The sequence below is a fragment of the Emys orbicularis genome, chromosome 10 (assembly GCF_028017835.1).
Source record: "Emys orbicularis isolate rEmyOrb1 chromosome 10, rEmyOrb1.hap1, whole genome shotgun sequence".
NCBI lineage: Eukaryota > Metazoa > Chordata > Testudines > Emydidae > Emys > Emys orbicularis.
The window spans coordinates 58,131,099-58,153,417 of record NC_088692.1 but is presented as its reverse complement, the minus strand read 5'-3'; the positions used below and the strand labels follow the sequence as shown (position 1 = coordinate 58,153,417).

General features: G+C 40.8%; 1 protein-coding gene across 1 annotated transcript in view; it reads right to left on the bottom strand.

The window, feature by feature from the left end:
* The window catches only part of RORA (RAR related orphan receptor A), a 541,310-nt gene that overhangs the window by 17,545 nt on the left and 501,446 nt on the right, over positions 1-22,319 (bottom strand). The window contains exon 3 of the mRNA XM_065411766.1: positions 12,050-12,135. Coding sequence (XP_065267838.1) covers positions 12,050-12,135 — 86 coding nt within the window. The remainder of the gene's footprint in view (positions 1-12,049; positions 12,136-22,319) is intronic.

Here is a 22,319-nt window from a genome sequence, read left to right as displayed (position 1 = left end):
GGCCGAGGGATGTGCTGGCCGCTGCTTCCAGCAGCTCCCATTGGCCTGGAGCAGCGAACCATGGCCAGTGGGAGCCGCGATCGGACGGATCTGCGGATGCGGCAGGTAAACAAACCGGCCCGGCCCGACAGGGGCTTTCCCTACACAAGCGGCGTCCCAAGTTTGGGAAACACTGCCCTAAGTCAATGCACAATGCAAAGTCACGTGTACCAAACCTATGGAGAGGTGAGGACAGAGTCCTACATCAGCTATTCCCCTTATATCTAAGAGTAGCTGACTGCAGATGCCCTCATACTGAAAAAAAAAATAAGTGGGAGCTGAAGGTTCCTTCCCTCAGCCCTGCAGTGTTGTAGTACTGTTTCTAATCAGTCACGCCTCTCTTTATTCTGACCCTTGTTGTTTCTTCAATAAGTGAATTTCAAATAAGTGAATTTAGTGTTTGTGAACAGTAGAGATGGATGACATTTTTCAGCCAAAACCTTTTTTTTTTTTTGGCAGATTTAGGCTCGTCTTAAAACATTTTACAAATTTGTGTCAATTCTGGTGAATTGTTTCAGTCAAAAAATTGTTTTTTGGGGTGTGGGGAATGTTAAAACAGTTCATTTTAACATTTCCAAAATGAAGTGTTTTGATTTTTCAGATATAAATCCCATTGTAAATTTAATAACATACTTAAACATTTATTTGAGCAGGGACTGGAACTTAGGTGTCCCTCTCCCAGGTGCCTTAACCACTAGGCTATGGAGTCATTTTCACTCTCTCTCTCTGGCCCAATTAACATTTAAGTATTTTTACAAAGTGGAACTGCTTCAATAGGAGAGAATGAAAGAGAGACTCACCTCAGAACAGCCCACTGGTGAGGCACTCATGTGGGGATGGGGTTGGGCAGAGACCAGTTCCTGCCCTTCATTTTTGTTGCTTTTATCTATATATATGGTTTAAAAATGCCTGGAAACTAAACAGAAGTTTGACCTGAAGAAATTTTGTTTGACCTGAAGACATTTTTTTTCTAATTTCCAATTCACAGAAAATTCTGAACAATTTTGGTTTTTGGTTGACCCAAAGTTGGTGTGTGAATTTTCAGAACTGACAGGAAACCAAAAAATCAGTTATTCACACATTTGTAATGAATAATGCCGAACCGACATCACTGGAAACTGCCCTGAAGCCCTTTCATTATCTGAAGGATAGTTGAAGCCCAGGGCCCTGACAGTGCAAGTTTCCAAATACCATCCTGACAACATGAATGAACCCTCACTGGAGTGACAAAGAAGATAGCTCAGTTTCCATGCTCACTGGCATTGTTAGTAACACTCCTAGTAAGGGTGCAAGTAGATACCCACTAGAAAATGGGACCAGGACTCCCTGGGCTGGATATCAACTTTACTGGTGACAGAGATGAAAGGTTCCCCATCTCCTATTATCAGACCCCTAGAGCAGCCAGTTCCCCATACTGCCCATTCTCGTAGGTGCATTAATGTTTGTCCTGGTACATGAACTGTGCTATGTCTTTATCTCCTACTGCCAGCCACTGGGATCCTGCAAGGCAACTTGATCAATAGCTCAACAAGAGTGGCCATTCAATCGTGGCTGAATTAACAACATGAACAAACTAGGCACATGCCTGGGGCCCAAATTAGTAGGGAGTGGGGTCCAAACTGAGTAGTGCAGTGACCCCATCAACCAGGTCGCAATACCACTCACTCAAATTTGGCCTGGCCACCCCTTCGTCATGACAAATGGGTGGCCAAGCCAAACCTGAGTTGGAAGTGGGGCAGCCAGGATTGCTCCTCCTTGCCACTTTGTGGGGGGCCAGCTCCTGCACCAGGGCTCCTTGCTCAGGAGGAACTGTAGAGGGGCAGCGGAGAGTCCGGGGTGGGACGGGGCAGCCCTGAAGGAGTTAAATAGGGGAGTGTCTGTGCAGCAGGAGCCAGTCACAAATTGATCTGGATAGGAGAGAGTTAACTAAGCAACATCCCTGCCGCAGGAGCCCCTTGTGCTGGTGTTAACAGATCACTAGCGCAGCTGTGCTGGTCAGGATGGGGTTAATACAAATGCGTTCCTACTGCTAGAGCATCTAGTTTAGCTGTCCACTAGAGAGACCCACTATTGTGTTTTCGTAGGGCCCAGTGATGGGTTAATCTGGCCCTGTATGCAACTGGAAGAAAGATAGCCTTCTTTTGGGTAAGTCCTTAATTTGGGCAAGCAGACAATTTGTTGTGGGTGGCTACATTAACAGTTAGCCTTTTTATATAGGGAAGGTCTGTAGATGGCTACTGAGGATTGGTTTCAAGCAGAGGGTTATTTTTCAATATTGTAACTGAGAAACTACTACGCTTTTTGCTCTTTCTAGATTTGTCCTAGAGACATATCTGCCGAGTACATTTTTGTGTACAATTTATCACCTAAGTTACAGCTTGCAACTAGATTTCAACAGTGCAGAACTGCCTAAAGAACCATGCCATCTACAACTGGGACTTTTAAAAGCATTTTCTGTTTACACCCGATGAATGCAGTGTAATGCTTTTAAAGATCAACTGTGCTATATACTATGTGTGTCTGCTGAAAACAACAACAGCATTTAAAGTACAGCAAAGCCCAAGTTACAACTTTCAGAAATAGATCCAAACTTCCCCAGAGCTCAGGAATGTTCTGATCGGGGGTTTTGGTTGTAATTAATGATGGACAAACCAAAAAAAAAAAAAAAGCCAAATTTGACCTGAGTGGGGTTTTGTTTTTTGTTTAAAAATGACCAGGGTCTTAATTATATATTTTTGCCAATTATCTTAGAATTCTTTAACCCTTTGGACTCACATTATTACAAATGTATGTGTGAAAACCCTAACATCAAAGAGCTGTTACAAGCAATTACAGTCCTTTGGAATTTTCTTTGAAAACACAACACAACTATATACATTGCTCTTGTACAATCTGCACTGTCTTGTCAAAGGCGTTGAGTTAGTCATGATATTCCTGCAGGGAAAGCAGGGGTGTGGAGGAAAAATAGAATATACAGTTACAATTTTGATGGAGGCCAGCTAGAAGCCATATGCTCTCAGAATTACTGTTACTATCATTTATGTTGTGGTGGCGCCTAAACGCCATAGCCAAGTTAGGTCCTGTGATGGAGGGTATAAACTCCATCCTGTCACAACCACCAAAGGGTCAAGAGACAGTGTGGATAGCTCCTCAACTGAACCTAACTGATGGATCATCAACAGTTGGGATAAGAGCCTGCAGACCAGGCAGGAGAAGGCTGGCAGTGAGCCTGAGGGGGACTGTATCAGTTACAAACTGGCAGGAAATGGTGCAAGGAGCCAGAACCAGGGGAAGAGCAGTGAGTCTGGCCTGGTCTACACTACCCGCCTGAATCGGCGGGTAGAAATCGACCTCTCGGGGATCGATTTATCGCGTCCCGTCAGGACGCGACAATAGATCCCCGAATCGACGCTCTTACTCCACCAACGAAGGCGGGAGTAAGAGCCGTCGACGGGAAGCCGCGGAGGTCGATTTTGCCGCCGTCCTCACAGCGGGGTAAGTCGGCTGCGATACGTCGAATTCAGCTACGCTATTCGCGTAGCTGAATTTGCTTATCTTAAATCGACCCCCCCCTGTAGTGTAGATGTAGCCTGAGGAAGCAGACCTTATCTACTTACTACAGGGTCCCTGAGCTGGAACCCAGAGGAGAGGAGAAAGAGGCCCTGGGTTCCCATACCTGCCCGCAGGTAAAGGGATGTAAAAGCCCTCCTGACTCAAGGGAGAAAGGACTATTGAGCCCAGGGTGAGGCTGAAGACCCAGCCTCAGGCCATTAGACTCTGTTTGCTGGACTCTCAACTATGCTAGAAAGGGTGTGAACTATAAGTGACCTGGCTGGAGGGCTGAGTTGTGAGAAGGGTCAAACAATCACAGTTTTGGAGGGGGCTGTCAACAAGGGGCTCCAGGGTCGAAGTGGCTGCTGCACCGTGCTTGGTCATGAGGGGGTGCACTAGCTGGTGACTGACCCCTCTACAAGCCCCATTGTGCAAGGCATCGTACAAAGATATAAAATAAGTGACAAATCCTGACCCTAAAAGCTCACAATGGTGTCACTGAGAGCACAACTTGGTTCAGGGTTTGCTGGTACTACATCGTTTGCACCAAAGGTGAAATGCTGGCCTCGCCGAAGTCAATATAAAACTCCCATCAACTTCAAATGATGCCAGAATCTCATCCTAAAGTCTCTTTTTGCATACATAGATTAAAATAGTTCTAGCAGAACAGAGAGGAGCAGAATTGAACATTAGTTTCATCTCTGCCTTTCAAATTCCTGTTTATACACAGCACACTGTATGTTTTTTCATAGAGTGCCAAAAAATCAAGTTTGGAAAAAAAAAGTGTAGGGGAACTTTTCATCTGCTTGTCAGCTTGGATACAAGCTTGTTAAAAAAGCAACTTTGAAATGTAAATAGCAGTTTTCACCAAACCTATTAATAGTTTCAATAACTTTACTATTTAATGGCTGGGTATTATAGAAATGTTGGTTTAGGTTCCTTCTTTAGGAGGGGAGAAATTCAATTGTGCTTCCCTGATGTCACAAATCTCACCTTATAGGTTCCCTTCCCAGCTATGCACAGGCTGAAATGCTGATCTCATGTTTTGGTCTTTTGACAATTTTCATTTAATGAATTGATTCCTACAGTTCATTAGCTTACCCTCTTCCACTTCTGTATACACATATGTCTTAATTAGCTGCTCATTGGCTGTTTAATTACAAGAAAACAGCTGACAGCTGCCTTGCTGCATACTAATGACAGACGTTTTGGAATGATTATATACAGGCCTGTGACAACTAAGACTTATTCATAATCCCATGATTTATGGCTAATACTTAGAGACATCCACGTATCATTAAGTTTTGCAATATTCTCAGCAACTAACAATTTGGGGGGGGGGGGAAATCCTTTCTGATTTTAAATCAAACTCTCTTCAAATTTCTTTTAAAAACATAACAAGAGATAATTGTTATATGAAAAGGATGAAAATATTCCAACTGTACTTGTAACCATTTTATGACAACTAAATTATTTTTTAGATTTCAAGGGGAAAGATTTTTGGGTAAGTATTTGTTAATAGAGATTAAGGGTTTAACAGCTCTGGAAACAAATGCAAAAACCAAAACTGGTAATAATTACATTCAAGACAGGTTTTCCTACAGTGCCTTTATCAGTTTATACAAAGCTCCTGATAAACCCAGTTTGTAATATGATTAGGTTCCATCCATAACAGCTCACCAGTTTTTATTGGAAACTGGTTTAGGCAGAACAGTACAATATTTAAAAAAAAAAAAAAGGAAAAAAAAAAAAGGAAAAAACCCCCACAGGATTTAAAGGCAAATATAGGCAAAGTCAATGTGACCCTCAGAGTTAAGTAAAAAACAAACAAAAAAAGATTTTATAATCGGAGAACTTAGAACTAGTTGGATTCATGCATAAATTGAAGTCCACGTGAAAAGAAAAACGAAAGTATTCTCCTTCAAAGGAACAACAGGAATGCTCCAGTTGTATTTTTTAACGAAACAAGACTCTCTCACAGCTTTGAAGAGTGCCAAGAGAGTGAGGGCTGAGTGCCTTTAAACTTCTGAAAGTACAAGAAATGCCCTCAAGTGCCCTATGTGAAAGGTGTTATGAAACTGAATGTATGCATTCCAGTAAGGAGAGTGGCCTGAAACTAGTTGTATCCACACCTCTAAAGGCATAGTTCAGAACTAGGCATGGCAAATCTCGATTTTTATTTTTTCATAATTTCAGCGGATATCAATCTTTATTTCTAAGCATTTTTCAATTTACATTTTCACCGCTGTGGGAAATAATGTGTGTGTTTGTGTGTCAGACATGTATTTAATGACAGATGTTAAATTCAAAAGTTTAAAGTTTTGTAACAGTTAAAACACAAATTGTCAACATCTCACATCAAAATATACAAAGTATTTATCCTTAAATCAAACTCTAAATTCTCAGGCATCATTTTTATCTTATTTTGCCTGTGTGTAAATTTGGATTATTATCGATGGAGATATTTTTTTCAATTTATACGTCCGATGAAATTGACGTTTACTGATATTTACCGATGATAAATAATCCTTCTAACCCTATTCATATTCAAAATTTTGTTTCCTAATATCAAAGTATTTCACTATAAGTCTTCAAAAACTATTCAGGAATTAAATTTAGAATATCAAGTAGTACCTGAAAATAGTTTCTCTGTTTAGGGACAAAGCTGGAGATGATGCACTCAATCATTCTCCCTCTTCTAATGATGGTACCCAACAGATTTTCAAGGATTGTATTTACTAATCACAAATGAAAATTCAGTTCTGTCTCAACAAACCAAACAATGACAATTGAAAGTATTACAGAGAGGGGTACTTTCTTCCCTTCACCCTCAAATGTGTTTTGTACATTAACTTTCACAGAGGAGATTAGCAATAGACAGATGAGGAAATTCATTTTTTGGTTAAAAAAAAGAGGGTGTTTTTTTTAAAGAGGCATTTAAGCCCAAGTAAGAGGCAGGAGGCTTGCAAATGTTCAGTGAGGTTTTTATTTCTTTGTAAAACACAAATAAATATTAAATATAGATCACTAGATTAAGGTAGAACAGCTAAAATCACAAGAAGTTAGGAAATGAAAGATTCCTGAGTAGCATTAACTTGGCTTCATTAAAAATGCCAAAGGATATAATAAAAAAAGTTTGAAAACTGAACAGAAAAGACTACTAAGTATTATTAAATGTAATAATTACAGCACTGCAAAGGGGAATTAGGCCAAGTTAACATTGCTATTGGAATCTTAACTTTTGCTCTCCCCAGCTTTTTTGTGGTTTCAAATGTGGAATCTTAATGCTACATTAGCGTAGATGTTTGCGTTTAATTTCCTTTTATTTTTTAAATTAGAAAATAAAATAAATGTCCTGTGTTTAATAATGTTAACATTTAAACAATCCCATTTTGGCTTTGAAGTTCCCACCACACTGGGGTGAAAAGAGTGAGAGAGAAGAAACCATCCAACTTCGCTGCTGCTATTGGAGATCATTTCCCACAAGACTGGCTTGAGAGGGTAGCAGCACTTCTGTTCACTTAATGATCATTTAGGGCCATGATTCTGCAATCTGATGCACATGGATGGATTTTTGCACCCATGTGGAACCTCATTGACTTCACTGGGATTTTGAACTAGTACAAGAGTCTACCCGAGAATCACAGTGCAGGACTGGGACCACTACCTTAATAGCTGCACCATCAAAGCAGTGTGTGAAACAACTCAAACTTAGGGTATTTTTTAAAATCAAAGGTTAGATTATGTGAAGAGTAGTATAAGAACATATAAAATTGCAGTGATTACAGCCACAAAAAGGTTGGAATACACACTGTGGGGAAATAGTACCTAACTGTTTCACATTGAGAGAAGCCAAGATACACCAAGTTGTCCCCCACCTGAAATAGCTCTCTTCAGTGAGACTTTGTTGCTTCTACTGTGGAAGAGTGTAACACAAACAAAATCCTTCTTTACCTTTACATCTGCCACAGCACAGGATTTTAAACACTTTTAAAGCCATGATCATTTACACTCTGAACACAGTCATCCCCACCAAGGTTAGGAAGATTTGAACTCCATGAGTGCCATTCTTTTTTAAGAAGAGAAATATATGAACACACGCAGAGTGTCAGATACCTAGCAGACACGATATTTCATTTTAACCCCAAAACCAAGAATGAGTGAAGGACATGAATGAGGTAAGTGGGATATTATTCACCTGCTTCAAGTGCGTGTAGGCTTAGTTGTCCTGGCTGTACATAGTTATCCTATGGTCCTGATGCTCCAAGAACAGGAGAACATCCCTCACTTTGTTGTTTGGGCCTTTGTTTTATTGGGGGGGAGGGCTGCTTTTGCTTTCCCCGCCATTAGCTTAGCTGACCTGGTTGGATTCTCAAAGGCAGATTAAGTTTTGCATTCTTCACTGCATAGGAGACCAGGGGAAACCATTTGCCTGACCCATATGGGACTCCATTTACACTCCCCACTGTCAGGCTGGCATCTGTCATTATTCTGATTGTTGGAGGTTCAGACAGGGACCTCCTTGTCCTTTGATAAGTGAGGGATTTACGTTAGTTAAAGGTGGAAAAGCCATTCTGATGGAGGGATTCTCAATGGATGAACTTATGTCTGCTCAGGTGAGTTCCAATGGTTGATCAGGGGATCTTGCAGAGGAGGAGAAGCAGAATTGCCCAGAGTACTGTCTCCATGCAGATGGCCATGCACGTACTAGCTGAAAGCACTGGTAAAGTGAGACCTGCCAGCTTCGCCAAAAGCTCCTCTTGTGGAGGTTTGCCCAAGAACTCCTAGGTGAATGAACTTCTCAGACTGGACGGAGGAGCAATTCTGGTCATTGACAATATTGTGAGTCTTGAAGATCTGGACAGTTCTGTTTTATATTGGTTCTCATACCATCTTCTTCACCATAGAATCGGAGGACCTTTCCACAGTGCATTAGGCAATCTGCCTACTATATTATGTGTGGCTTGTTTGCTTTCATCCTCTTCCCAATGGGAGATTGGATTGTGTGTGCAGTGTGGTTCTTTTTTCATACATACACGCCTGCTACATGTTTATGTTAGAGAAAGCAGGTCAAAGAAATGCACCTTGTACTTGGAAGGTGGTGAGGTTTGTGATCATCCTTAGTTCCTGTGGGAATTTGTTCCCAAGTCTGCAACCAGCTCCCAAGGAAGCTCTGTCTCCTGAACACTAGCTTTACCCTTACAGCAGAAAGTTCCATTGAGCCAGAGGAGTGGAGTGGTTGACCATAATCTTCATCCTGGAGCTTTAGGTGATCTTTTAGATATCCTGTGCTCAGACCATTGACAGCCTTGAAAATAAGGACAGAGCCCTTGTGCTTGACTTGATATTCTATGGAAAACTAAGATAGAGTGTCAAAGTGCTGCTTCTTCACATGAATAAGACTTTGATAAGAAACCATAGAGGTACTGGTCTCAAAGTGGATGTCAGGATAACCACGCACCTTGGGACAACTTGAGATGTACAATGACTATAATTGGTTGTGGCTTTCTTGACTTCATCTCTCAGGTAGCACTGGGGACATAGGTACACCAGAGTACAGACCTTCGTGAGGTTGATTGATCACATGAAGGGGTTTTCTCTTGCATTAGAATAGCCAGTGTCTTCATTCAGGAAAAAAAACCTTGACTACTGCTGTACTCCATCTGGACAGGACAAATACTGGGCTAAGCTTACTGTTTTTTGTTTTTAGTCTCCACCCTCCCTCCAAAACAAACAAACAAACAAACAAAAAAAACCCTGCTTTTTCACTGAAAATGGAATAATGAACCCGAGGGTGATGACATGTTCCATGGAACTGTCCAGCACTACTTGCCAATTACTGGTGTCCTGAGGAGGGAGAAAAGACAAGAGGGTAAGAGAGGGAGCATTTTGGGATTCTATGCCTGGTCCCTGCTCTCTTAGAAAGCCCATTTGTCTGAAGCAGTACCAACCTGGGAGAAGAAAACATTTGCCAATCTTCCAAGTGGGTAGTGATCATGAGCCAATAGAACTTCGCAGTATGGAGGGGAAGCCATGTCAAGAATAGTATCTTTAGTCTGCTGATATTCCTGTGATGACACAGATTTTGGATTATCTAAAGAAATGAAGCAGACATTGTGGTCCAAGGAGAGTTTGAAAGATTTGTCCGGCTGAACCTATTAGTATGGTTCCTCTACAGCCCTGTTGATGGGATCTTTTCTTCTATGTCCTGGAATCCACTGGTATCCAGAATCTCCAACAGAGATTCAGGCATTAGGAAAATGGCTTTCCCCTTCTTCCTATGCTCACGTATAGAGAGTCTTGGGCTAGAGGGAGCTGAGGGTCAGGGTTTATGCTTGTTAGGGTGTAGTCAATAAAATTCATGAACCTCAACTCTTCGTACAGGAAAAGGAGACCAGATAAAAGGATGAACATAGAAATGGACCCTCTTCAGCTGATGACCTGGATGAATGCTTGGAGTGATTAACACATCCCCCAAGAGATTAAACTCATTGTAGCTCTTTCTAGTGTTTGTTCCCTTTTTGGGTTTGATATTTTGGAGATGGGAGGAATCTCTTGTCCTCTTCCTGTCCCTATCTCAAGTTGGAACTGCACAGCAGCGATATCTGGCTGAGAACCTAGGAATACTGCAGACTGTCCGTAATAATGTGAAGCACATTGACTTTCTTTTAGAATTTCTCTCTGAACTCCTGCAAGACCTTAGACTTTGAGAGATGTGGCTGGAGACTGGGTGGCAAGCTGAATGTAAGCTGTGTAAAGAAATTAGAAAGAACCAAGCTAACTGATGCTCTAAATTTCTAGGTCTGGATGATGGGATGGGGAGGAGCACTAAGATGAAGATATGAAACACAAAGTCACTTGCTCAGGGCTGCTGGTGTGCATGGCTGTCCCTATCAAAAATAAAGAGTGTGATTTGAATAGAGTAGAGCAACCACCTGGTTTTTCACACTGCACATCAGAGTTGCCCTTTGGCTGAAAATGACTGGCTGATTCCTAAGGTAAGTGATGAAGAGGGGCAACGATAACTGTGACACAGTAAGGCAGTATTCAGGCATCATGGCTTTGGCCTTCCCCAATATCATATATCTAGGACAAAATGAGCCTGTCAAAGCAGCAGTCTTGGCCAAGGTATGCGACCCTTCCCTTCTCTCTTATGAAGCTTGCCCTTGAATCCTGAAGCTGCTCAGTGGTGGACAGAAGCTTCATCAGGATAAAATGGATGAAGATATTTAGCAGAGCCCATCACCGAGGAAGCACTGAACTTGGGAAATGCCGAGCTTCCATTATGATCCCCTTCCAGAAATCTCTCCTTACCAGCGCTGCTGCTAGACGGAAGAGTTAGTCAGAGCAAAAAAGCTAAAATCCTGTCTGGAAGAGCCCAGGATGAATCTCTGTCTAGCACAAAGACAGGAGCCTAATCTCTGAAGGTAGTTGCAGTTACATGTGCCCAGCAAGGGAAGCAGGCAAGCAGCTTGGGAAAGAAATGGCAAGAGTAATCTCTTATCCTTTGAAATGTGGGTTAAAGGTGGAAAACCCATTAGTACTCGAGTGACAGAAGAAGGTACTCGCGTGAGAGAATGATGCCTGCAAAGCAAGCCTGCAGCGGGGATGTACGCAATGTGTCAGGACCAGGTCGCGCGCACGCACGTGTGTGTGTGTATTTGCAGTATAGCCAGACAGGTATCAACATTAATGCTGAATGAATTTAAATCTTTGTTGAAAGAAATTGACACCGAACAGAGGGTTAACACTGCTACTGAAATTTTATTTTAGTGGAGTTATTGAAGATTCAACTTCAGGAGAAAAAAAAATCCAAGCCTAAACCTCACACGGCAATGAATTGCACCACAGTGAACATTTTTTTTTGCCAGCAGGAAGGTTTTTATATCTTTAATACAAAAACTACACCCCATACAATTTTTTCATCTCATGCTGTTTTCTATGCGGGATAAAATATACGTACAAGTCAGTCCAGTAAATTACAAACACACATTTACAAATGGAAACTTAAAAGCCTGAGATCTCAACTAACACCCTTTGACTAGGTTTCTTTGCAACTTACCAAAAAAATCCAAAAATCAAGAAAACCACAAATTCTATCCAAGTGAATCCATAAAACAGATTCATTGTGGCCTGCTGGAAAGGACTCATCTTTCTACTCTTCTTCTATTCATTCAGTGTCAGTTTGATAATAAAGGAACCTATCACATCCATAGCACAACAGGAAGTCCTGTGATTTTGGAAGCTCTCCCAAGGGCTTAGAAAAAAATCACCTAGGAGCCAAAGCTTATGCTTAAACTGTATTTTAAAACTTGTTCCCCATTTTTTTACTAGTTTTATCAATCAAACATAATCAACTTCACAGCAAAACAAAATTTGATATTTAGAAAATGAAAGACTCAAACTCAAATGGATAAACACAGATGTTTTAAGACTTAATTTTTTTCCCGAAGCTTACCTTGCAGCCTTCACATGTAATGACACCATAATGGATTCCTGATGATTTGTCTCCACAGATCTTGCATGGAATAATTTCAATTTGAGCTGCAACAGAAGCACGCAACCAGTTAATTACATTTTCTTTTAAACACCTTATAAAAGCGTTCCCTGATCAGCATTTGTACAGTGAAAACTAATAACCTACTAAACATTATACTGCATTAACTATTCATTGCTGAACTGTGAGGGTCCCCCTAGAGCCTTGGACTAAATTATGGCTGCTCGTTATATAATAGCTTTCAGGTTATTAAAATGGGTCATTTGAGAAGGTGTTTAAGAACCCACAAGAAGGCTAGGATCAGCATTTCAAAGCCAAAAAGAACTGGGGAGTTCACATTTTGGCTGAAGAACTAAATACTAAAAGGTATCCTCAAATCTCCTTTCCTCAGAATTGTTACAAAAGGTATAAAGCTTGTCCTGGCTGAAAATCCATGATATGAATGTAACACTTTACACACAAGTGTCACGGCCATCTAGTCTACACTATTGACCAGTTTATACACAGATAAATATGGGAAATACTGGTAGCATTTTAAATGAAGGATCTCAACTTCACAAAAAATTTAGATTGAATGTTTATTATTAATAATTTGTGTATTAACACCCTGAGACTGAAGAAGGGAGGAAAATATGGCAGTACTCTAGGTGCACTGGAGTATAACTTCTCTTCTGTCTTTGTATTTCTCTCCCTTTCTTGAGAAAGGACCACAGATGAACTCTATGAAAGCAATACTTCTTTACTGAACAGCAATTAGAATTAAGTTTATCATGCTATGAAGCTCTTTCAGCATATCTCAAAGTTCATAAGGTGCCCACCCGGGCAAGTAACACACATTACCAGGGAGTCTGTTCTGTGTAAGTACCTCGGAATACATCCTCAAACTCCACCAGTGTATGTGGTTTGCATCCTTCGAAAGGTTCTATTACTAACAAAGTCTCTTTCAGGCAGGACTTTTCACCAGGTATCGGTAGTGTTTCACAGTTCAGAAGTCCAATTTACTTTGTGTGTGTGTGCAAGCGTGCATTTTTTATAAAATAGTGTGTACCTGAGCGCTGTTGCCTTGTATGCTTTGTCTCCCAAAATTCTGAGACTGGTTTGTGCAATGTTGTGGGATCAGGCTTCATCAATTAAACTTGGCTGCTCCATCCATAAATTTCTCACAATTTCCAATGGAGTTTTTCCAAGATACAATGAGGTTTCTTACCATAATTTACTATCAGAAGAGCAGTTAATCTCCAATGAGGAGTTTAAAATCCATTAACACATTGCCTGATTACCTCTGAGAGACTTTATATTAACTTTGTTGAATTTATAGCTGTCCAACAGTAAACCTCAAAGTACATTACATCACAATATGTTTGGGGGTACCTTAGCCTTTTTTCTCAGCATGGGTTCATATGGTAAATGTGTCTGCTTTTCTCATTAGAGATTGTGTATTGTTCTATGTACTGTTAAGCACTTTGAACACCAATAGTGTGAAATGAATAGTTGTTAAGCAAGCAATGTCAATTTTTCTCTCTGATCCACTTGCATGCAATAGGGAGCCTCACAGTTTAGGGTCAGGCATGTTATTTTAAGGACCAGAAAACATTAAATGAACATGTCTTAAATTTATTACAGGCATCTGGCAAATTAGAATATTCCCCAATCCATATAAAATGCAGTAAACGAAGCAACTACTGAGGAATAGTGACTTGCTCCCATGATTTGAACACTAGCTACTATGCTAAGCTCAGAAAGCAGCACCAGCAGCTATGCAACTACACAGCTTCTTTACTGACATTTCTGTACCAGTGGTTCTCAAACATTTTCACACAGTGGGGCACTGTGTGCAACTGATTCTATCCTGGGCACCTCCTACTTCCAGACATTTAATCCCACAATTTTCCTGGGGCAGTTATAATGACAGGCTGAAATGAAAGTCATATTAGGATTCAGGACCTCTGAAAGCTCTGCAGGCTTGCTTGTACCCTCCATACAAGCGTCTTTATTTCACTTTGCTGTTCCGCTCACACACTGAAAACAACAGGGGAGGAAGCTACCAAGTGTTAATTTATATTATTTTATTAATGTATTATATGCATTAGTAATTACTACAGCATCTGAGCACCTCACAAACGTTCATGACGGAAGCACCTCACAACAGGTGACATAGCATTATGCTTATTTTACACACAGGAAACTGAGGCACGGATATTAAGTAACTGGCCTAATAACAACACAAAAATTCTAAGACAACTTCAGGAATAAATCATCCAGCTCCCACTTCTGTACCTGAAACGTAAGACCCACTTTCTTCCCTGCTGTTGTGAGTTAACATCCTATTCGAACTAGTGTTGCCAGTCAATAGATAAGACTCAACTGGACAGATAAACCTCAATATATATTTAATACTCCACTTCTGTATATGTTATTGCCATGTTGTTACTTGTAGAAACTGATGTAATAGGCTGTTTGTATGTTATCACTAATGCATAAAGTCTCATCTGAAGTTTAAGCATGCAATAGTTATTTCTTTACAAATTGTTAAGCAAGAGGACATTTGCAATTTGTTTCTGGAGAAATGTAACATGCCTTCACAATACTAGCCTGAGGCTAAGTGATGAATAGTCTAAAAAGGGCAATAATTAGCCTAAAATGCATTGTCTGGAATGTCCTACTGCGATAATGAAATGGAATTTACATAAAACACAAGAAGGGAAATAGTTAGACCCTGGGCACGGAAGCATTTACTGATCATTATGGATAAGGGTAGTGGCACCAAATTAGATATGTTTTTAGAACTCTGAACTTGTCATAGAGTAGATTATCTTTAGTACACTTAGTTTCAATTATCACACAACATTTAATACTTAACCTTTACTTTTAACTTTTGAGCTACAATTCAGTAGAAGGAAGCTCTGAAGCATAAATTGCTTGGGATTGCCACAACCAATAATTGTATTAAAATTAACGCAGGGAAAGACATAAGATCAATTACTGCTTTAAGTGGTTGCTTTTGCAAATCAATATTAAAACAGAACCCTGTAACAAGTTCATATACCTTCTGTAAAATTATTAAAGGTCACAGCTACTTTATGGCTAGTGAATGCAAACTGCCTGTACATAAGCTACATGTTTTTCTTATAAGGGTGAAAATATGGCATCTTCTCTCTCATTTTCAACTTTGACATGCAAATATGCACTTGCTAAAATCTTGTTCATATGCAAACAAGACACATGGGAAACACTTTTGCATGTCAAAAATATGTTACAACTTGAGTTACTCACATTCCCAGTTTCAAAGTTTTCTGCACTATTAATGTTAATTGTGTCTGTTTAGTGCTTACACATCTTTATACAGTAGGTTTTTTTTTTCAGGTTATATAAAATACTGTAATTCATGTTTTAAGCTAGAATTAGCCTAAATTATAATTTACAATTCCAGTCTCCCAGGGTGGTGCTCAGACTGATTTTGGTTCATGCATGAACAAAATTATTTCTTCCATATGAATTGGAGAAAAAATAAAACTCTTGTGGTTGCTTAGAAACAGCTATGGATACCAAGGTGACAGACATAGTTAGTATTGGTAGATTAGTATACTAAGAATATTTCATATTGTGGAAAAAAACATGTTCCAGAACCATACTGAAAGTGTCCTGTGCAGAAGAAAGTGGCACACTCCCACCCAGAAACTGAATTAAAAAACCCAAGCCACACACCAAGATTCCCAAATACAGGCTCAAGCTGGCAGTCACCTGAGTAGCACAACAGGCCACTGCAGAAATAACTCTTGAGAACACCAAGTGGCCATTGAGGGAAAGAGGCAGTACTTCTGAATATCTGTGGTATTTATACTGTCCCCATCACATTAGTGTCTGAGTACCTCACAGTCTAATGTCTTCATCCTCATAACACCCCTGTGAGGTGGCAGTACTATTATCCCTGTTTTACAGTTGGGAAATGGAGGCACAGAGAGGCCAAGTGACTTGTCCAAGATCATACAGAAAATCTGTGGCAGATCAGTGAATTGACTCAGTGTCTCCCAAGTGGCAGGCAAGTGCCCTAACTACTGGACACTCCTTTCCCATCCATCCCTGATGTTTTGATGTGGATGTTTTATTGACTGGCTACATTACCTCTTTGACATCTGTTTTGGTTGGTACAGTTTCTTTATATTTGCGTTTTCAAAAATAAAATTATGTTTGTTTTAGCCTAATTCCAAATGCACACTCCCAACAGACAACCAAAATCAGCACTAATTGGCATCTTTGTGAGCTGCCTATACTCAAAAAGCCTCCCTTCATCTCCTCCCACTCTGTGCTTCATTCCTTCCTTCTGTCCAGGTCTGGAACAGTCTCCCTGCACTTCTCTGCCAAGAACCCTCTCTCACAGTCCCTCCCCTAAACCCATTTCTTATAAGAACATAAGAAGGGCCATACTGGGACAGACAAAGGTCCATCTAGCCTAGTATCCTGTCTTCCGACAGTGGACAATGCCAGGTGCCCCAGAGCGAATGAACAGAACAGGTAATCATCAAGTGATCCATCGCCTTTCACCCATTCCCAGCTTCTGGCAAACAGAGGCTAGGGACACCATCCCTGTCCATCTCGGCTAATAGCCATTGATGGACCTATCCTCCATGAATTTATCTAGTTCTTTTTTGAACCCTGTTATACTTTTGGCCTTCACAACATCCTCTGGCAAGGAGTTCCACAGGTTGACTGTGCGCTGTGTGAAAAAATACTTCCTTTTGTCTATTTTAAATCTGCTGCCTATTAATTTCATTTGGTGGCTCCTAGTTCTTGTGTTCTGAGATGGAGTAAATAACACTTCCTTATTTACTTTCTCCACACCAGTCATGATTTTATAAACCTCTATCATATCTGCCCTTAGTCATCTCTTTTCCAAGCTGAAAAGTCCCAGTCATATTAATCTTTCCTCATACAGCAGCCCTAATAATTTTTGTTGCCCTTTTCTAAACCTTTTCCAGTCCAATATATCTTTTTTAAGATGGGCAACCACATCTGCATGCAGTATTCAAGATGTGGGTGTACCATGGATTTATATAGAGGTAACAGGATATTTTCTGTCTTATTATCTATCCCTTTCTTAATGATTCCCAACATTCTGTTCACTTTTTTTGACTGCTGCTGCACACTGAGTGGGTGTTTTCAGAGAACTATCCACAATGACTCCAAGATCTCTTTCTTGAGTGGTATCAGCTAATTTAAACCCCATAATTTTATATGTATAGTTGGGATTATGTTTTCCAATGTGCAGTACTTTGCATTTATCAACATTGAATTTCATCTGCCATTTTGTTGCCCAGTCACCCAGTTTTGAGAGATCCTTTTGTAGCTCTTCACAGTCTGCCTGGGACTTACCTATCTTGAGTAGTTTTGTATCTGAAAATTTTGCCACCTCACTGTTTATCCTTTTCCCAGATCATTTATGAATATGTTAAACAGGACTGGGCCCTGTACAGACCCCTGGGGGACACCACTATTTACCTCTCTCCATTCTGAAAACTGACCATTTATTCTTCTCCAGGTAATCACCCCTCCCTTATTAATTCTCACATCCTTCCCTCGAATGAAATACTGTCCTGTGCCTTTTATTGGTCAGATAGATTGTAAACTCTTCAGGGTAGGGATGGAATCTAACTCTACATTTGTGAAGAGCTGTGTAAATTTACAGTTCTTTACAAGTTTTACATTTTATTATTTGTGCTATCCTGTGGAGAGGCCCAAACCAAGACCAGAGCCTGATTATGCTACACACTGCAAGAGACAGCCCTTGCCCCAAATTCTTACAGTTTAAGACAAGACAGACAAAGGAAGCATTATTCCCTTTTATGAATGGGAAACTGAGTAACAGATTAAGGCTCTGATTCAGCAAAACACCTAAGTATGTTATCAATAGAACCGGTAGAAAGTTTTTTTCTGTGGAAAAATGGGGTTTTGTTGAAAACAAAATTTTTCTGCAAAAAATTTCATTTGACAAATTCCAAAAGTTCCAAAAGTTTTTCAGAACAAAAAATTTCTGGAAACAAATTCTAAATTTTTTTCAGAAGTTTTCATTTCAAAATTGTAGGGGCTCCTACACACGTTTTGACTGTTTTCCAACTGGCAAAAGTGAGACAAGTTAAAGTGTTGATTGCAGAGAGAAGGAAAAGTGAAAGGGTCACTTTTAAAAGCGGTTTCTTTCTCCCCACACACTTACTATTTCCCAACTGTATAGTGACTTGAAAGAGTTGTAAACAAAAATGTAGGAAAACGTTCTCACCTCCAACCAGAGGTGAAAGTAAGTCCAGTGACTTACTGGTACGCTGGGGCCAGCTCTGGCCACTGGAAGGGGCAGGGCCTAGGACGGAAGGTGGGTGGCTGAGGGAGTCAGAGCCAGCCCCAGCCCACCCTGTAAGGTAACTGCCCCCTCCCCCCCCCGGGGTAGCAGCAGCAGCCCAGGGCTCCGGGGGCTATTTAAAGGGCCTGGGGCTCCCCTGTTTCTACCGCCCCGGCCCTGTAAATAGCCGCGGGAGCCCTGGGGAAGCGACGGGGCTCCAGCGGCTATTTAAAGGACCAGGGCGGCAGAGGCAGCTGGAGCCCCGGGCCTTTTAAATAGCCTCTGGAGCCTCCCGCTACCTCTGGGCTCCGAGGGCTATTTAAAGGGCCGGGGCGGTAGAAGCAGCGGGAGCCCCGGTCTTTTTAAATAGCCCCCAGAGCCCTGCAGCCCTACCCCAGGGCTCCAGCAGTGGGGCTCTGGTGGCAATTTAAAGGGCCTGGGGCTCTAGCCCCTGCTGGGAGCCCCAGGCCCTTTAAATTGCCCCCTGGGGAAGCCGGACCGCCCCGGTATGGCAAACCGTCTCTTGCCGGTACGCCGTACCGGGGCGTACCAGCTTACTTTCACCTCTGCCTCCAACCCTTTTGCAGAGGTTCAGAATTTCCTGCGGAAAAATAGAATCTCTGGATGGGAAAAATTTTATGTGGGTGGGGGGGAAACCAATTTTCCAGGCAGTGGTAGTGATTAGTTTTGTGCACATACTCCTGTGGCATTGATTCCTGCTTTGCTGAGTAGATATGGATTTAAGCACATGCTTAATTGCTTTGTTGAATTGGAGCCTACGCGCTCAATCTTGCAAAGCGCTAAGCACCTTGGCTCTGATCCTGCAAAGTTCTTATGCATGTGCTTTACTTCAAGCACATAAATAGTCCAATTTACATCATTGGGACTACTCTCATGGTCAAAGTTGCTAGACTGACACTTCTGTGACTTGTTCAAGGCTGCACAAGGTGACAAGTTCACAGCAGAGTCAGGAATTGAACCCAAATCTCCAGAGTCCCAGTCCAGTGCCTTACCCAAAAAAGCTTCTTCCTCTACATAATAAATATTTAACAATAATGAAAAATCCTTCCCTGTATCTGAGTTAGATGTTTTCTACTTTACAGACTGTGCAGAATTTCCTTACCCCACACATTCAAATAGGGCGTTAAACTGTGTTAAGTATATAAACTGAAATAACCTGCTTCTGAAAGGCTGCGATTTGTGCTACACATTGCTACTGCTGTTTTATAAGTATATTGATTAAATTAGGACTCATACATATTCATTGACACAAACAAGGAAGGTTCGTGTAATGTGCTGTTTAAGGCAACAAAATCGGAGCACAAACTGAATTAACAAGGAACAATTTTACTATATAATATTCTAATCCCCCTGCATTTTCAGCTTCATTACCTAAACAATTTGCTCTGTCATGCACCCTAAGTAATTCAGCTCAGCTGCTAATTTCTCTCCTCCAAACATCTGCAGTTTCAATAAACCAAAAGCTAGTGGCAGCACAGCTCCACAAATTTCGTCAATATGTTACATTTAGTTAAGCGACCATCTGACTGTTCAGATACATTAAGCTATTTAAAACCTCATTCATTCTAGGGCTATGTAAATGGCTATAGCAGCTTTGTTAGAACACATGCTATTTGTTTTGACAGAAACTTACTGGGCCAAATTCTACTCAGGTACGGAGGTACAACTCCACTGAAGTCAATGGGTGTGGTAAATGGGTGGAATCAAGAGAATCAAAGCATTAATTAAAAACAAAATATGAGGAAGAAAGGCTCTTGCCCAGCTTAAACTCCTTGTGCCTGAACGTTGCTGGGACCCTGTCAGAAGGCCACTAAGAGTATGAAAGTATGTAGATGGATAAACAGTAAAGGGGTAAAATTTTTAGAAGGATGGAGTCCTGGCCTCATCTTTTTTCTGGCACAATTTGGGCCCACAAAATTAATTGTTGCTGAAAATTTAAGTCCTTCTGCCTCTAATAGCCTGATTTGAGTGTGCCACAGGGCAACTATGCTCTTTCATTTAGGTTCTTGTACCATGCCCATCATCCTGGTATCTTGTACCATGCCCATCATCTTGTGGTGTATTGATCTATATTACATCACAAGATGCAACATAAAAATTTAAGTAGCTCAAGCTTTGTTACTGAATTAAGAAACTTGATAGAGTAATTGCAGACTATATGAAAAATGGTCTGATTCCATAAGGTGCATAATTACTGCTTTTTAAATAAGTTTTTGTTGTTGTGGTGGTGGTGGTGGTGGTTGTGGTGGTGTCTTTTAACTGATCTGTTCAGTTGACTAACTGCTGGAAAATTTTAAGTTGCCAGAGCATCTGCTAAACATTACAAATGGCTGGACCAATTTTTCTTCTACAAATAATACTTTCAATAATTAAAAAAAACAACTGTGTAAAAGCAGATTCTCTTATAAGATAAAATAGCACAACCTTCTAGGACAGTCACAAACACACAGGGAAGACAAGCAGTTACCTTAAATCAAAATTAAGTGGAAAGCATTTGGTAGAGGGGGTACAAAGTTCGTCCCTTTCCTCATCCTTATAGTCCATAACTGAGCCAACCATGGGTTGACTTGATCTTCAGACACATGGAATTGTGTGGGCAACACAAAGCAGTTAATAACTACTGAACAAGGTGTTGTGGGAGAACTCATTTGCATAGAGTTTGCTACCTCTTGATAAGCTGTCTAACTGTAAATGATTTTCATCTTGCTCCTAGCTCTCCCCATTTTCTTGGTTTTACCTCGACTTGAGCTAATTTCTTCCCTCTTGCACCAATGCTACTTTGGTATGTCATGCATACATGTGAAAGACACCTTGACTTTTATCCTTATGTTCAGACACACTTCCATTGGACTTCAAGCCATTCATTGATTTTATGAACGCAACTGATGGCACTGAGAAAGGATAAAAACATTATATCTTTTTAAGCCCCTGTACAAGTGCCTGTTTGCTTTGAAGGCACAGTTAGTTACACACACAAAACTGGACACGGTGGCTGAATATAAGGATTTTTGTATTATGCAGCAGACACCTGTCATGAACTAAACAGCAGCGCCTCTGCCACCCACAGTTGGCTGCTGCCATAAAGAGAAAAAAGTGCAATCTAATTTGCATCTGAAAACTAGATGTTCTTCTCAAATGCTTGCTGAGGGCATGACAGGTAGAGATGGCTCTTGCATTGAACAGTAGTCACATTATGAAGCCACCACATTGCAGGCTGGAATACAACAGCAATCAACTAAGTGTCAAGTCTATACCTAAGGAAGGATTAGGACTGTCACATTCAGAGAACCTGTATGACACTGCTGGGTACATGAGCACAGATGTGCAAGGACAGCCAACAATGAAAATGCTGGCACCTAAGGTACACAGGCAAACAGTTTAAAACATTAACCATGCAAGTTTTAAAAGTCTCCCCCAACTAGCTGTTTATAATGAAGTTTTAGACAATGTTTGTTTTTCTATTGGGAAGAGACAAAGATGGTTATTGCTCAAGAGTATTTGAAGTCAATAACAATTTCTTAAAGTGCAGTCAAACATTTGTTTTGGAAAGACCAAGAATGACATGAACTAAACAGATAAGAAAAGATAGTTCACATTTTGGTTTTCCCAACTTAGACAGCAGCATGCAAGCAGAAAACACAGCTATTCATAAGAAGCACTGGACCAGATCCTCAGCTGATGTAAATCAACCTAGCGCCATTTTAGTCAATGGAATTATGACAGTGTACACCAGCTGAAGATCTGGCCTGTTATCAAAGCATCTAGTCTTGAATCAAGCCTTCATTGCTAGACTGTTTACTTTAACTTCACTGACTTGCTGGACACAAAATACAGTACATTTGTTTATTTCTACTTTCCATTCATCATGATCTTGTGAAGGAC